We start from the raw sequence: 14,897 nt of genomic DNA on the forward strand, positions 1-14,897 counted from the left end.
GGCAGCATCTCTGGAGAAAAGGAATAGGTGATAATTCAGGTCAAGAACCTTCATCAGACTCCAGTTACTCCTGGAATTCTAGTTATTCCAGCATTTTGAGTATCTTTGGTGTAAACCAACATCTGTAATTGCTTCTTACATATTATTACAGTATTTGGGGGACAAACACATAAAACCATTATTCAAGCATCCCAACTTTTCCATCATGTCTGAACTACATTGAAACATGGCTAACACAAACCACCGCCATTTGATTGAACAAATGTGTGTTATTATTAGATTTATTTAGATGGTATAGAAAATGGTGCAGGAATGAATTTGATCTATAATATTAGAATATTCTTATTCAGCTGACACTCTTGGAGGATATATGTGTTTATTTACAATGATGACATTGAAATCCTGAGTAATATTGCTAGAATCCTACAAATAACCTTCGCCGCCAGGGGTCGACAACCAACGGCCCCCGGGCCGAATCCAGCCCGTAACCCGAAATCATCCAGCTTGCAGGTGTATTTTTTTTTCCCGTATTTATCCGGCCCGCAGACTTCCGTCATCTCTAGTACCTCCTGGCCCGAGATCGCGGCGCCCAGGCACGGTGACGCAAGGATGCCTGCGCTGGCGGCCGTAATGGCAGAGCCACGCCAAGCAGCCGAGTAGCAGCATTGTGGAAACTGTGTGCCATTATTAGCATGAAAATGTCAAGCCAGCCATTCAGCTCGCTTTTGACCTGCACAGAATTGCACCATATTGCTAGATTGCTTAACTCCACGAGGGGCACTTTGTCTCAGAATACAAATAATCCATCATTTTAAACTGCCAAGCTGCCAAGCAGCGCCAAGCTCTGGCTGTATCGCATACTGCGCAATAGGCCAGGGACGAGTGAGTGTGAGTATTTGAGCTACCGCCTTCAGGACAGAGCCAAGGCAATGGTTCATAGTTACGCCATGTTCGTGAGCTCCTCTAGTATCTCTGCCCTTACCTAGGAGCCAGTGCTCCGGGTGGCGTCCTCGAAGGGGCGGGATCATGTGAACACGTGATTTGATGCCTGCCATCCGGGGCGGGATCAGGTGTACACGTGATAGATGTGGCCTGCCATCCGGGGCGGGATCATGTGTACACGTGATAGATGTGGCCTGCCATCCGCTCACAGACATGTGTCCGGCCCCTATGCAGAATAAGGTTGCCGACCCCTGTTCTGCACACACAATTAAATATTTACATTGAGCTTTGCAGAATAGTCCACTACTACTTCCCAAAACCCAGGATACTTTCCAGTTTCCATGTATTTTTAATACATCATCCCCACACTAGATGTTCAGAGTCAACTGTGTAAGAAGGAACTGCAGAATCTGGTTTAAACCGAAGATACACAAAATGCCGGTGTAACTCAGTGGGACAGGCAGCATCTCTGGAGAGAAGGATTGGGTGACGTTTTGGGTCGAGACCCTTCATCAAACACTGTTCAGCCTACAATTACCTTGCATTATATATGGATAATTTCAGGGTCAATTTAGGGTTTCACAATGACAAATACATAGCCATATTTTTGAGCACCACACAGACAGCCTGCTGGGCACCCAGAACTGCAGTGATGGCCACATAGTCACAGTCTCCCCAGACTCACCAGCTGCCAAAGCTGTCATCCGGGACATGTAAATAAATATATTTTGGCAATAATTGGAAAGCTATTCATTTGAAAGGGGACTGCTTGGCTTTTGCTGGTGTGGCAGATTTCACTGACCTGTTGCATTCCATTCAAAGTCCAGGGGAGTATTTAGCAGCCCGCAGAAGCTTGGCAAAAGGTGCCACTGCTTTCTTCAGCATTGTTAGTGAAGGAAAAACCAGGTCCTCCCTGGGATAGTAGGTGAGTCCCCACATTAGCTTTGGCATTGAGGTGGAAATGTGACCCAACCACTCCACTGCTGTACTACTACCACTTGAAGAAAGTTCCCGACCAGAAACATTATCTGTCCATTTCCCTCCACAGATGCTGCCTGTTGAGTTCCGCCAGCAGTTTGTTCTTTGCTCAAGATTCGTGCATCTGCAGTCTCTTGTGTCTCCAAGGATAATACCCACCTCTTTGACAAAACTGTTTTGGCACCTATCCGTTTATTCATTTTTCTGAACAAAATGCAAAATTTTGGGCACTGCACAAAAGCAAATTGATGATTGATGACGAATTAAAGAAAAATATTAGTGTTCATTCGCTAATGTCATCAGTAAAGTAAGAAATTTCAGGATTCTAATGTTATGATAGTTGGTGTACCAACAAGGTGATCCCATCTCCTGAAAAAACTCACCCTTTGGAAAAATGCCATTACCCCTTCCTTTGCAGCTAATTGTTAGTGGCATTTCGTATGTTTTTCAATTTACATTAAAAAAAAGTGACATTTAATTATTTATTTCAGGGTGTGGACGGAAATGCAAAGAAAAACCTCTGGAACTGGTATTTGTAATGGACAGTTCTGAAAGTGTTGGCCCGGAACATTTTGAAATCATTAAAGTGTTTGTCAGTAGTCTGATAGAACGGGTTAGTGGTAGCAATGAAGCTGCCCGAGTTGGTGCAATACTTTACAGCCTTAAAGCTGACATAATCATTGACTTATGGCAGCGTATATCTCCGGAGGAAGCCAAAACATCAATTCAGGACATGCAATACTTAGGAGAAGGCACCTACACTGGAACAGCCATAAAGGTGGCAAATCAAGTTTTCAAGTTAGCTAGAAAAGATGCACGCAAGGTGGCAATAGTAATTACTGATGGACAAACGGACACAAGAGATCCGACTAATCTGGAGATGGCAGTGACAGAAGCCCATTCTGTAAACACTGAGGTGTTTGTGATTGGGATAGCCAATGTAACTGATCTTTTCTACTCTAATTTCAAGAAGGAAATGAACCTGATTGCATCTGATCCTGATGAGACACATGTTTATCTGATTGATGACTTTAGGACTCTTCCAAGTAAGTATGAAATGAATGAAATTTGTAAATACTGTATTTTGATTTATAGGTCTCCAGAGGTTTCCGTTCGGGTTTCCTAAGTGAGACAAGGGCATTACTCAGCCAGTTTTCCTTGGCTTTATATGGTGTGCCAGTTTAGTAAGCATGATTTTCCAGTTACTTAGATGCTATTCCTCCTCTACCAGTCCACCTACCGGATTATTGACACTGTTCCCAGCCACATGTCTGGCTTTTCGCAATCATTCCCTTCTGCTGAGCTTGGTCAAACTGATGTCATTGCCCAGCTTTGGGCAATAGTCAGGCACCTAATTTATGAGATTACAGGCCGTTTAGGTTTCATTCCTAACCCATCCCCTGCTAATAGAATGCACCCTCACCACTTAATGAGGCCAAGTGTTGGTCCATCATTATAGGGTGCAAACAGGAGCAACTATTTTTATGGTCAAGCAGGTAGCTAAAGCTATCCAAATGTGCGCATCTGGAAGCAATGTGTTTAAGAGTGATAAAGAAGACATGAGGTTGCCATGGTAACCTAGTCGGCAAGCCTTACTAAGACTGACTGAAGGCCAAAGATTTCCAATAGTGGAGGGAAAGCTAGTGGGGGAGTTAGGCCAGGCGGAACTCTCACACTTCCTCCCAGCAGATTTCACAAGATCTTGTCAAAGGTCCAATAACAACTCTCCCACCTAAACTGCCTCCAGCCAAGAGAGTGGGTGGAAACAAATGCAATAAAAGCTTGATTGAAATAAAATCTCCCAAAGCTTTCAAAATATATTTTTTTAAAACGTCCCAGAACTTTGTTGTCATTGTTTGGGATTAAACGTGATGATATATACTTCACATCGCAGTTTTTAAGAGATTTGATGCTAAGGGTTGTTGTATGTTTTGTAAAGATTTTTTTTAAACTATTTCAGCACTTGAAAGTAACCTGTTCTCCAAGATCTGTGAACCTGAGAATGATTCACTGTTCAGTGTCATTCCAAGCTCCATATTACCCCCTGGTGTGTCACCTGCCATCAATCCAGTTCACCGCGCACCAGACCGTGACATTGTGCACACCGACAATGTACATAAGGAGGGCATACAAACTAAGGAGGTGTGTTGGAAACATTTTAAGCATTTAGTAGCTTACTCTATACATTGTTGATTCTTCAAGCAATACAAGTACTGGAAATCTGAGGTAAAAGCCGAAATTACTGAAAACATTCAGCGTTCAAAGTTTTGAGGAAGAAAATAGTGTTTTAATTTATTTGTTCATGAGATGTCGAGGTCCCAGGAATATCAGCACTTATAGTCCTTTGCTAGTTGTCTGGACCTGAGCAAATAGTTAAAGTCAACTGCACTTGTGGGGCTGGAGTCACCATAACAGTGTTTGTTTTCCCTCCCTGCAGGACAATAGTGAAGCAGATGAATTTGAATTACAGAGAATAGATTTATTTTAAATTCCAGATTTGTTTATTCCTTGAATATAAATCCCCCAGCTGCCCTGGTGGGATTCAAACATGTCTCTGCCTTAATGATGCAGGCCCACGTCTGCTGGTCTCCTAACCACTAGACTGCCAGACCATTAAGTTTATGAATTCTCCACCCTCTTACCCAATGTGCAACATGGTAGAAAACAGGTGAAATAGATATTGAAGACCAGTGCAGGGACTTAGCCGTATGATTACCCCAGACTTCCTGAAGATTGACGCATGCAAGTAAGTTATATGCAATGTATCAGTCAGGCCTAATTGCATTATCTTGACACAACTACAAAATGAAGCCTGCAGGCTGAACAGCTGAGTGATGAAAGTTTGTCAACTGGGCCTGCTGTGCCCAGCACTAATTCTTCTGCCAGAGAGTACTGTAGCACGGCAAGCAATGTAATCCAAGTTGGTTTCCATAAGAGACGGGTGCAGTGGGAACGCGGCCCAGAAAACCTTTATCCTATCTTGTCCTCAGCTTCCCTGACTGCAATTGTTCCCTCATGTGTTGCTGGAGACAGATCACAATCTCTGTTGCTTTTTTGTGACGGTACGGCTACCTCTAAAAAGTTGTAAACTAGATTTCACATTTTTGGAATATTTAATATTACCAAAAGACCATTAAAGTTTAAAAAAAAATAAAATGTATTTCAGGTCCACCACTGATTTTCAGGCAACAGGTGGTCTGGCCCCCGCTATAATCTGGACAAAATCCCCACCTAGAAGTCACCCGAAAATGTGGTGCCTATGCCAGGTGAAACGGCTGATCTCGTTCTCACGCACTGATCGGCAGGTCACATTTGTCCCCTGCAGCTGGTGGTCTGGAACTCCGGCCCGGCCAGAGACGGCAGATCCGTTCTCATAGCTGACTTCTGCAGCCGTCTTTGCCGGGCCGATATCTCACACTCCCAAGTCCCCTCTGTTAGTCCTGCAAAGAGGACAATCCAGAAAGTCTCTGAAACAAAAGGTCCCAGAAAATCGGTGGGGGTCCTGGTCATAGAATTAGGCAGTCAGGCCCTTAACCGGATCAAGCAGCATATAGTTTGGCGATCCACCACAGACACCAAGAGCAAGGACCGAAATGTGTATTGGCATCTTTTTTTGTTTTTTAAAAACATTTTAGAGATACAGCGTGGAAACAGGACCTTTGGCCCACTGAGTCCGCGCCGTCCAGCAATCCCCCGTACACTAACACACTGTCCTACACACACTAGGGACAATTTACAATGATACCAAGCCAATTAACCTACAAACCTGCACGTCTTTAGAGTATGGGAGGAAACTGAAGGTCTTGGAGAAAACCCACGTGGTCACGGTTTGAATGTACAAACTCCTATAGACAGTATCTGTAGTTTGGACAGTATCGATAGATCGAACCCGGGTCTTTGGCACTGTAAGTGCTGTCAGGCAGCAACTCTACCGCTGAGCCACCGTGCTGCCCTTTTTGTCTACTTGAAAAGCACTGCCAGTCTCCTGATGAATGATCTAATCAGATTCAGATTCAGATTCAATTTTAATTGTCATTGTCAGTGTACAGTACAGAGACAACGAAATGCATTTAGCATCTCCCTGGAAGAGCGACATAGCAAACGATTTGAATAAATAATAATAAGTGTCCGGGAGGGGATGTGGTGATTGGCAGTCACCGAGGTACGTTGTTGAGTAGAGTGACAGCCGCCGGAAAGAAGCTGTTCCTCGACCTGCTGGTTCGGCACCTGTAGCGCTCCCGGATGGTAGGAGGGTAAACAGTCCATGGTTGGGGTGAGAGCAGTCCTTGGCGATGCTGAGCGCCCTCCGCAGACAGCGCTTGCTTTGGACAGACTCAATGGAGGGGAGCGAGGAACCGGTGATGTGTTGGGCAATTTTCACCACCCTCTGCAATGCCTTCCGGTCGGAGACAGAGCAGTTGCCATACCATACTGTGATGCAGTTGGTAAGGATGCTCTTGATGGTGCAGCGGTAGAAGTTCACCAGGATCTGAGGAGACAGATGGACCTTCTTCAGTCTCCTCAGGAAGAAGAGACGCTGATGAGCCTTCTTGATCAGAGTAGAGGTATTGTGGGTCCAAGAGAGGTCATCAGAGATGTTGACTCCCAGGAACCTGAAGCTAGAAACACGTTCCACCTCCGTCCCGTTAATGTGGATGGGGGTGTGCGTGCCGCCTCTGGACTTCCTGAAGTCTACAATGAGCTCCTTGGTCTTCTTGGAGTTAAGGGCCAGGTTGTTGTCAGCGCACCATGCTGCTAAGTGCTGTACCTTCTCCCTGTAGGCCAGCTCATCGTTGTTGCTGATGAGGCCAATCACCGTTGTATCATCTGCATACTTGATGATGGTGTTAGTACCATGTACAGGTGTGCAGTCATAGGTGAAGAGGGAGTAGAGGAGGGGGCTCAGCATACAGCCCTGTGGAACGCCGGTGTATCATCTGCATGAATGCAACAGCCTCCATCGTGCTGAAGCCTGGCAATAGTTCGGGACAACTATTTAAGAAAGTTGTTTAGTCTGAAGAAGGGTCTCAACCCGAAACATCACCAATTCCTTCTCTCCATAGATGCTGCCTCACCCGTTGGGTTTCTCCAGCATATTTTGTCTTCCTATTGACAACGTTTGACTGGGTTGCCAGTACGATTTTCCAAACGGAATATGCCTCCACCATGATTGTAACAAGTGCCAAAATTTCAGTTTCTTATGCCATTGACACTAAACATTGGAAATTAAAGTAGACAAAAATGCTGGAGAAACTCAGCGGGTGAAGCAGCATAGATGCAGCATAGAAATATTTCCTTCACTCCATAGATGCTGCCTCTCCCGCTGAGTTTCTCCAACAATTTTGTCTACATTCGATTTTCCACCATCTGCAGTTCCTTGGAAATTAAAGTTTGAAAGAAATTGTAAAATCTTTTAAAAACAGTTTATTTGAGAAAATCATTATTTTTCAATGGCTTTCATGTAGTTTTTCCCATTCCTTTTTGTATCCAGCTACCAGAATCACAAACGCTAAATCCAGTTGTTTTAAAGTTATTTTTAAATAATGTTAGAGTAACTGTAATCTCTTCAATTGGTGAAATCATTTCATGCATCCTTTTTCTCATTATAGCGTGGTTCTCCAGGAATTAGCGCAAATAAAATAGAATCGAATGGTGTTAGTGAAGACGTATCCGTAACGCAAAATGGATCACTTCCCCTTCCAATACCACAAGAAAATGGACCAATGGGAAGGCCTGAAGCAGGACCTGCACCTGTTGACCAAGATGTATGGGGAAAGTCAAACCCTTTCAAAGATAATATCGTTCTACCAACTCCAGCAGCAATGCTGATAGAGGAAAATTACAAAGGTACATAAAATGGCACTCCAATGAAGTGGCTAATAAAGCATTTGATATTTATTGAGATAAACATCATACAATTATTCATTGAAAAATAAACTTTTGTAATGTATGCTTAATATGCAACAATATATTCAACAAAGATTTCCTTTTGATTTTACTCTCCTTGGGTACCCCCAAAACTTTGAGTAAGGAGCCAGTTTTAAGGTGTAACCTGCCACTAGGTTGGCAGAATTGGACAAGGATCCCTGTTTAGACTAATCTTATGCTTTACCATTGCCTCTCCTTCACATCAGCATGACACCAATTTGTTCAACTGAATACATCAAATGCTAGAATGAATCTGTGGAATTCCTGGTTTCTGATAGATCTTTTAGTGACAGGTTTATGAAATTCTCTTTGCTTGGATATATAGTTTGGGAAGAAATCGTCACAAGTTCTTAGGCTATTTTTGCCTTTCTCACGCATTGATGAGCAACCTAAGTAGAGCCAAGATCAACGTTTTGAACAGAAGCCCAGGAGCACAGATAAGGCCTCAGCTGGAAATAGCAATGAGTAACGAAAAGATAAAGTGCAACAAACATTTGAGTTGCTAACACTGCAGGCACACCAGCTATAAGCGTCAAATAAAGAAATTAAATTGTTTCTCAGATTTAAACAGAGTAGTTAGAGTACAAATTAAAAATTGAATAGTGTACAGCACCCTTTGAAGGTATTTGAGAATTTGACCTAAGATTACAACATAAAAAATAAAGTGAACTTCTGGAACTTGAGGCCAAGGTAAACTAATTTAATCTGCCTGTATATGATTCCTATCTCTCCATTCTATACATATCAATGTGCCTATCTAAAAGCCTCTAAACAAAATCACTAATGTATCAGCATCCACCACCATTCTTGTCTGTGTATTTCATCACCCTCTGGGCAAAAAAAACTTGGCATGCACATCTCCTTTATATGTTGCCCCTCTTACCGTGTGCTATAGTCTTTGTTATTTACACCCTGGGAAAAAGTCTTCTCTAATGTCTACCCTGAATGTCTACCCTATCTATGCCTCTCATAATTTTACATACTTCTACCAGGTCTCCCCTTATCCTCCTACATTCTAGAGAAAACAATCCAAGTGTGTCCAACCTTTCCTGAACCCACCGCATGACCAAGCCACCGTGAACCCAGTGCTTCTCATTTTGCTTTTATCACATACCTCAGCAAAATCTTAGACAACATCCACAGCCCTCATACCCTCATCGATAATCTTTGTCACCTCCTCAAAAAATTTGATCGTTAGTAAAACATGACCTACCGTGTAAAATAAAATATTAAATAATTTCCAAAATGCAGCACCTCACACTTCTCTGCATTGAACTCCATTAGCCATTCGTCAGCCCAATTGCCCAGCTGATCAACATCTTACTGTAATTTTTGATAACCATCTTTACTGTTTATGATATCACCTGCTTTAGTATCTTCCTCAACCTTCTAGTTTGCTCCTTCAAAAAATTGAATCAAATTTGTGAGGCGCGATCTCCTACGTACAAAACTATGCTGACTATCCCAAACATGCCTCTGCCGGTCAAAATACATCTTATCTCCAATAACTTACCAACCTTACTTACCTGTTACTTTCATTGGTCTATAGTTCCCAGGCGTTTCCTTGCACCCCTTGGTCAATAGAAGCACAACATTAGCCACCCTCCAGACAAACGTGGACAAGGGAGGTGGGGGATTAGGGTGATGGGTAATTTGTGCATCAGAGGTAGGGGGAAACTGAAAGAGGAGGTGTAGCTAATCACATCCTCTCACCTTATTCACCGATCATTTGGTAAGATTTGTCCCACCACCCCCATTTCTCTTTTCCGGCTTTCTCCCCTCAACTGTACATATTGTCTACAAATGCCATTGAACCTGTTCCTCCAGCACATTGTTTTTTTTTCCTATGCAATAAATGTATTTCTTGTGCCAAACATTTTTAATGACGTTTAACAAGTCTGCACAATTACCTGCCACCACTAATGAGTAAACACAGATTTAGTCAGAGAAGATATGGAGAACATTCAATTTCATCTGGCGCTCTACTGGGTGAATACAGAGCGTGTGATTGTGGAGAGGTAGACTGGGAACATTACAACACATGATCAATTTTTTTTTTTTTAAGAAACTAAATGTATAACATTGTGATAAATGTGTTTGGATTTCAGATCCAGACTGTGATGAACCACTTGATCAAGGATCATGCCGAAGTTATGTTATTAAGTGGTACTATGACAGTGCAGCTAATTCATGTGCACAGTTTTGGTATGGAGGTTGTGGGGGGAATCAGAACCGCTTTCAGTCTCAAGATGAATGCCAAAACAAATGCTTACACTTTTAAAAGGTGAGTCACATTTATAGGCACGTTAACATCATGGCCAAGAAATTGCACCTGCATCTGGCCACGTTCCTCAGCAAGCCATTTCTGCCTTGGCAAAGCAACAATTTGTTGTATGTAAAGTTATTTAGGATTTTTCTTAGTCTTGACCAGTAGGGCTATTTCATGCATCCTTCTTTGTCCTCTTCATTTCTTTTTTTAAGAATGCCCCCTCCCTCTTCACTTTCCATACTCCCATACTCCCATTGACTGCATTTTTAGTTTTTTATATTTGGCATAAGACACTCAATGTTTTTTCAGGCTTTGTCTCACCCCCACTTCACCAGCTTTCTTCCCCCTACTACAATCAGTCTGAAGAAGGGTCCCAACCCGAAATGTCATCTATCCATTCCCTCCACAGATGTTGCCCGATCCGCTGAGTTATTTCAGCTCTTTGTGTTTCACTCCATAAACCAGCATCTGCATTCCTTGTGTCTCCCTCTTAATCCCTAAAAGTCCAGGGTTTCTCATCGTTTTACTATTCACTCTTGTTGAACCACATTAACCCTGCAATTTCACTATTGCAGTTTTCAGTGATTTCTATCTCATTCCTTCTTGCAAGTGTCTGCTCATAGCTCACTTATGCAGTCCGATTTTACCCCCCCAACTCGCTCCAGGATCTGAGGGCATGAGCTGGAGGGAGAGGTTGAGCAGGCTAGGACTTGATTCCTTGTAACGCAGGAGGATGGGTGGTTGTCTTGTAGAGGTGTACATAATCATGAGAGGAATAATGCAGATGCTGGAAAATCGAAGGTAGCCAAAAGTGCTGGAGAAACTCAGCGAAGGAAATAGTCAACGTTTCGGGCTGAAACCCTTCTTCTGAAGCTGAAACATTGCCTATTTCCTTCGTTCCATAGGTGCTGCCGCACCTGCTGAGTTTCTCCAGCGCTTTTGTCTACCATGAGAGGAATAGATTGGGTGAATGCACAGAGTCTCTTGCCCAGTAGGGGAATCAAGAATCAGAGGACATAGGTTTAAATTGAATGCGGAAAGATTTAATAGGAACCTGAGGAATAACTTTTTCACACAAAAGTTGGTGGGTGTATGGAACAAGCTGCTGGAGGAGTTAGTTGAGGCAGGTACATTCACAACGTTTAAGAAACAATTTGACAGGCACATGGATAGGACAGTTTCAGAGGGATGTGTGCCGCCAGGCAGGTGGGACGAGTGTAGATTGGACAGATATGTCAGTGCGGCCAACAAGTGGGACAAAGAGCCTGTTTCCACACAGTAAGACTCTATGACACAGAACTTGAATTTCCACTTGATCAATCTCCTTTTTCCATTACTACCTATGGTATCTATTCCTGAAATGCTATCCCACAGACACTCTTGAATTTTTTGAAGAGGTTACTAGGGAAATTGACGAGGGTAAAGCAGTGGATGTTGTCTATATGGACTTTAGTAAGGCCTTTGACAAGGTTCCTCATGGAAGGTTGGTTAAGAAGGTTCAACTGTTGGGTATAAATGCAGGAGTTGCAATATGGATTCAACAGTGGCTGAATGGGAGAAGCCAGAGGGTAATGGTGGATGGCTGTTTATCAGGTTGGAGGCAGGTGACTAGTGGGGTGCCTCAGGGATCTGTGTTGGGTCCTTTGTTGTTTGTCATGTACATCAATGATCTGGATGAAGGTGTGGTAAATTGGATTAGTAAGTATGCAGATGATACCAAAATAGGGGGTGTTGTGGATAATGAAGAGGATTTCCAAAGTCTACAGAGTGATTTAGGCCATTTGGACGAATGGGCTGAAAGATGGCAGATGGAGTTTAATGCTGATAAATGTGAGGTGCTACACCTTGGCAGGACAAATCAAAATGGGACGTACATGGTAAATGGTAGGGAATTGAAGAATGCAGTTGAACAGAGGGATCTGGGAATAACCGTGCATAGTTCCTTGAAGGTGGAATCTCATATAGATAGGGTGGTAAAGAAAGCTTTTGGTATGCTAGCCTTTATAAATCAGAGCATTGAGAATAAAAGCTGGGATGTAATGTTACAAGGCATTGGTGAGACCAAATCTGGAGTATGGTGTACAATTTTTGTAGCCCAATTATAGGAAGGATGTCAACAAAATAGAGAGAGTACAGAGGAGATTTACTAGAATGTTGCCTGGGTTTCAACAACTAAGTTACAGAGAAAGGTTGAATGTTAGGTCTTTATTCTCTGGAGTGCAGAAGGTTAAGGGGGGACTTGATAGAGGTCTTTAAAATGATGAGAGGGATAGACAGAGTTGATGTGGACAAGCTTTTCCCTTTGAGAATAGGGAAGATTCAAACAAGAGGACATGACTTCAGAATTAAGGGACAGAAGTTTAGGGGTAACATGAGGGGGAACTTCTTTACTCAGAGAGTGGTAGCGGTGTGGAATGAGCTTCCAGTGGAAGTGGTGGAGGCAGGTTTGTTGGTATCATTTAAAAATAAATTGGATAGGCATATGGATGAGAAGGGAATGGAGGGTTATGGTATGAGTGCAGGCAGGTGGGACTAAGGGAAAATAATTGTTCGGCACGGACTTGTTGGGCCGAGATGGCCTGTTTCCGTGCTGTAATTGATATATGGTTATATGGTTATATGGACACTCGCACCAGCTGTGTAACTACATTGCCAACAAATTACGTTCTATGTTACTGTTCCTCACCAGTTACCTATTACCCACATATACATTCCCGGCAGTGGGAAGATTTAAAAGAGTGCCATGTGTACAGTTGTGTTTCAAGCCAGGAGACGGAACAGAGCAAAGCGACAGCAGGAAGGTTTAAAATAGGTCTGCTTGGTAAGTGAGCTGCCAATAAGAAAAAGTGATATTGTAGAGTGGCCTATTGGGAGTGGCTATGTTGGAAGAGCTTATGAGTTGAGGTGGCGCACTTTCTTGACAGTAAGTTTTAGGCTTTGGTTCCAGATGCTTTAGTGGGGACGCTGAGGGTGACAGTAAGATCTCGTTCTTCTTTAGTCTAAGCACAGTTGGGATGACATTTGTGGCACTGGTATGTTCCTCCTGCAGGATTTGGGAAGTCAGTGAAACGTCCAGACCCCCTGTGGGAGATGCGTCCAGCTGCAGCTCCTGATTGACTGACTGAAGGAGCCGGGAGAGTGAAAGGGTCATAGATCGGAGTTACAGTGAGGTGGTTACATCTACGATGTAGGCAGAAAATAGATGGGTGACCATCAAGAAGGGAAAAGGTGTAGGCCGAGAGTGCAGGAATCTCCAGTGGCCAATCTGCCCCAAAACAAGTATACACTTTAGGATATTGTTAGGGTGAGGGTGGCGCGGGGCAGGAGAAAATGACTGTGCAACAGAAAACAGCAACAGCCAGATTTGTTGCACCGGGTCCGGCTCTGGGTCCGGCGATAGGATGAAGTCAGATAGTATTATAGTGATCAGGGACTCTATAATTAGAGCTACAGAAAGTAGATTCTATGGCCCCCAAATGGAACTCCAGGATGATGTGTTGCCTCTCTGATGCCAGCTGCAGAACATACTCCAAGGTGAGGATAAACAACCAGAGGTCATTATGCACATTGGCACAAATTACATTTGTTGGGAAAGGTTTGAGATCTTGCAGAATGATTATAGGGAGTCAGGCTAAAGATTACTCCCGGTGCCATGTGCGAGTGAGGGCAGGAGAAGAAGGATAGACCAGATGAATATGTGGCTCAGGAACTGCTGCTGAGGGCAGGGGTTCAGGTTCTTATGGGTCATTGGGATCTGTTCAGCAGGAGGTGGGATCTGTATAAGAGGGATGGAACACAAATATTCTGGGAGTGAGATTTGCTACTGCTACTCTGGAGGGTTTAAACTAGATTGGCAGGGGAAAGGGTCCCAGAGCAGAAAAGAGACAGAGGAGAGGTTGGGGCAAATATTGTCATGAAAGAGAACAAGATTAACTGATGACAGGTGCCAGTGAGCGGTACCAATGTACCAGTGAGCTTAGGAGGGTTATCTAAGTTTACAACAAGATCTAGATCAGTTGGAAAAGCTGGCAAAGGAATGGCAAATGGAATTTAACTACGACAATATCAACCCAGGGCAGGACTTGCGCAGTAAATGATCGAGGCTTGGAGAGTGTTGTAGAACATAAATATTTGGAAATGCAGGTGTACGGTTCCCTGAAGGTGGTGGGTTAGGAGGACAGTGCGGGAAAAATTGGGTACAAAAGTTGGGACATCATGATGCGGCTGTCCAAATTGTGAGTAAGACCACACTTGGAGTACTGTGTGCAGTTCTGGAATGGGTGAAGATGAGATTCACCAGGATCTTGGCTGGGCTTGAGGGTTTTAGTTATAAAGGAAAAGGTGGAAAAGTTGAGATTTTTTTCTTTGATGGATTTGAGGCTGATGGTTGACCCTATTGAGGTGTAGAAGAACATAAGGGGCCTGGATAAAGTGAATGCTCATCGTCTTTTTCTCAGATTAGTGGATTCTAAAACTTGAGGGCATGGGCTTTAAATGGGAGGGGAGAGATTTAAGAGGGACCAAAGGGGGAACTTTTTCACCGAGACGGTAGTCTGTATCTTGAATCGGCTACCAGAAGAAGCTATTGAAGCTTTCAAAAGATGTTTGAACAGATATATGGATAGGAAGGATTTGGAGGGCTATGGATCAAATACAGGCAAATGGAACTAGCCCAACGTGCCAACTTGGGCAGCAAGGAGAATGTGGGCTGAAGGATCTGTTTCTGTGCTGTATAGCCCGAGACTTTGATATGTGTTGGAAGGAACTGGAGATGCTGGTT

General features: G+C 43.4%; 1 protein-coding gene across 1 annotated transcript in view; it reads left to right on the forward strand.

Annotated features, from left to right (window-relative positions):
• col28a1a (collagen, type XXVIII, alpha 1a) overlaps positions 1-10,132 on the forward strand; it is a 130,818-nt gene extending 120,686 nt beyond the window's left edge. The window contains exons 32-35 of the mRNA XM_055649902.1: positions 2,412-2,966; positions 3,881-4,062; positions 7,530-7,767; positions 9,957-10,132. Of these exons, the coding sequence (XP_055505877.1) occupies positions 2,412-2,966; positions 3,881-4,062; positions 7,530-7,767; positions 9,957-10,129 (1,148 nt within the window). The 3' untranslated portion in view covers positions 10,130-10,132. The remainder of the gene's footprint in view (positions 1-2,411; positions 2,967-3,880; positions 4,063-7,529; positions 7,768-9,956) is intronic.
• Positions 10,133-14,897: the final 4,765 nt, after the last annotated feature.

The sequence above is a fragment of the Leucoraja erinacea genome, chromosome 2, assembly GCF_028641065.1.
Source record: "Leucoraja erinacea ecotype New England chromosome 2, Leri_hhj_1, whole genome shotgun sequence".
In the NCBI taxonomy this organism is placed as follows: Eukaryota; Metazoa; Chordata; class Chondrichthyes; order Rajiformes; family Rajidae; genus Leucoraja; species Leucoraja erinaceus.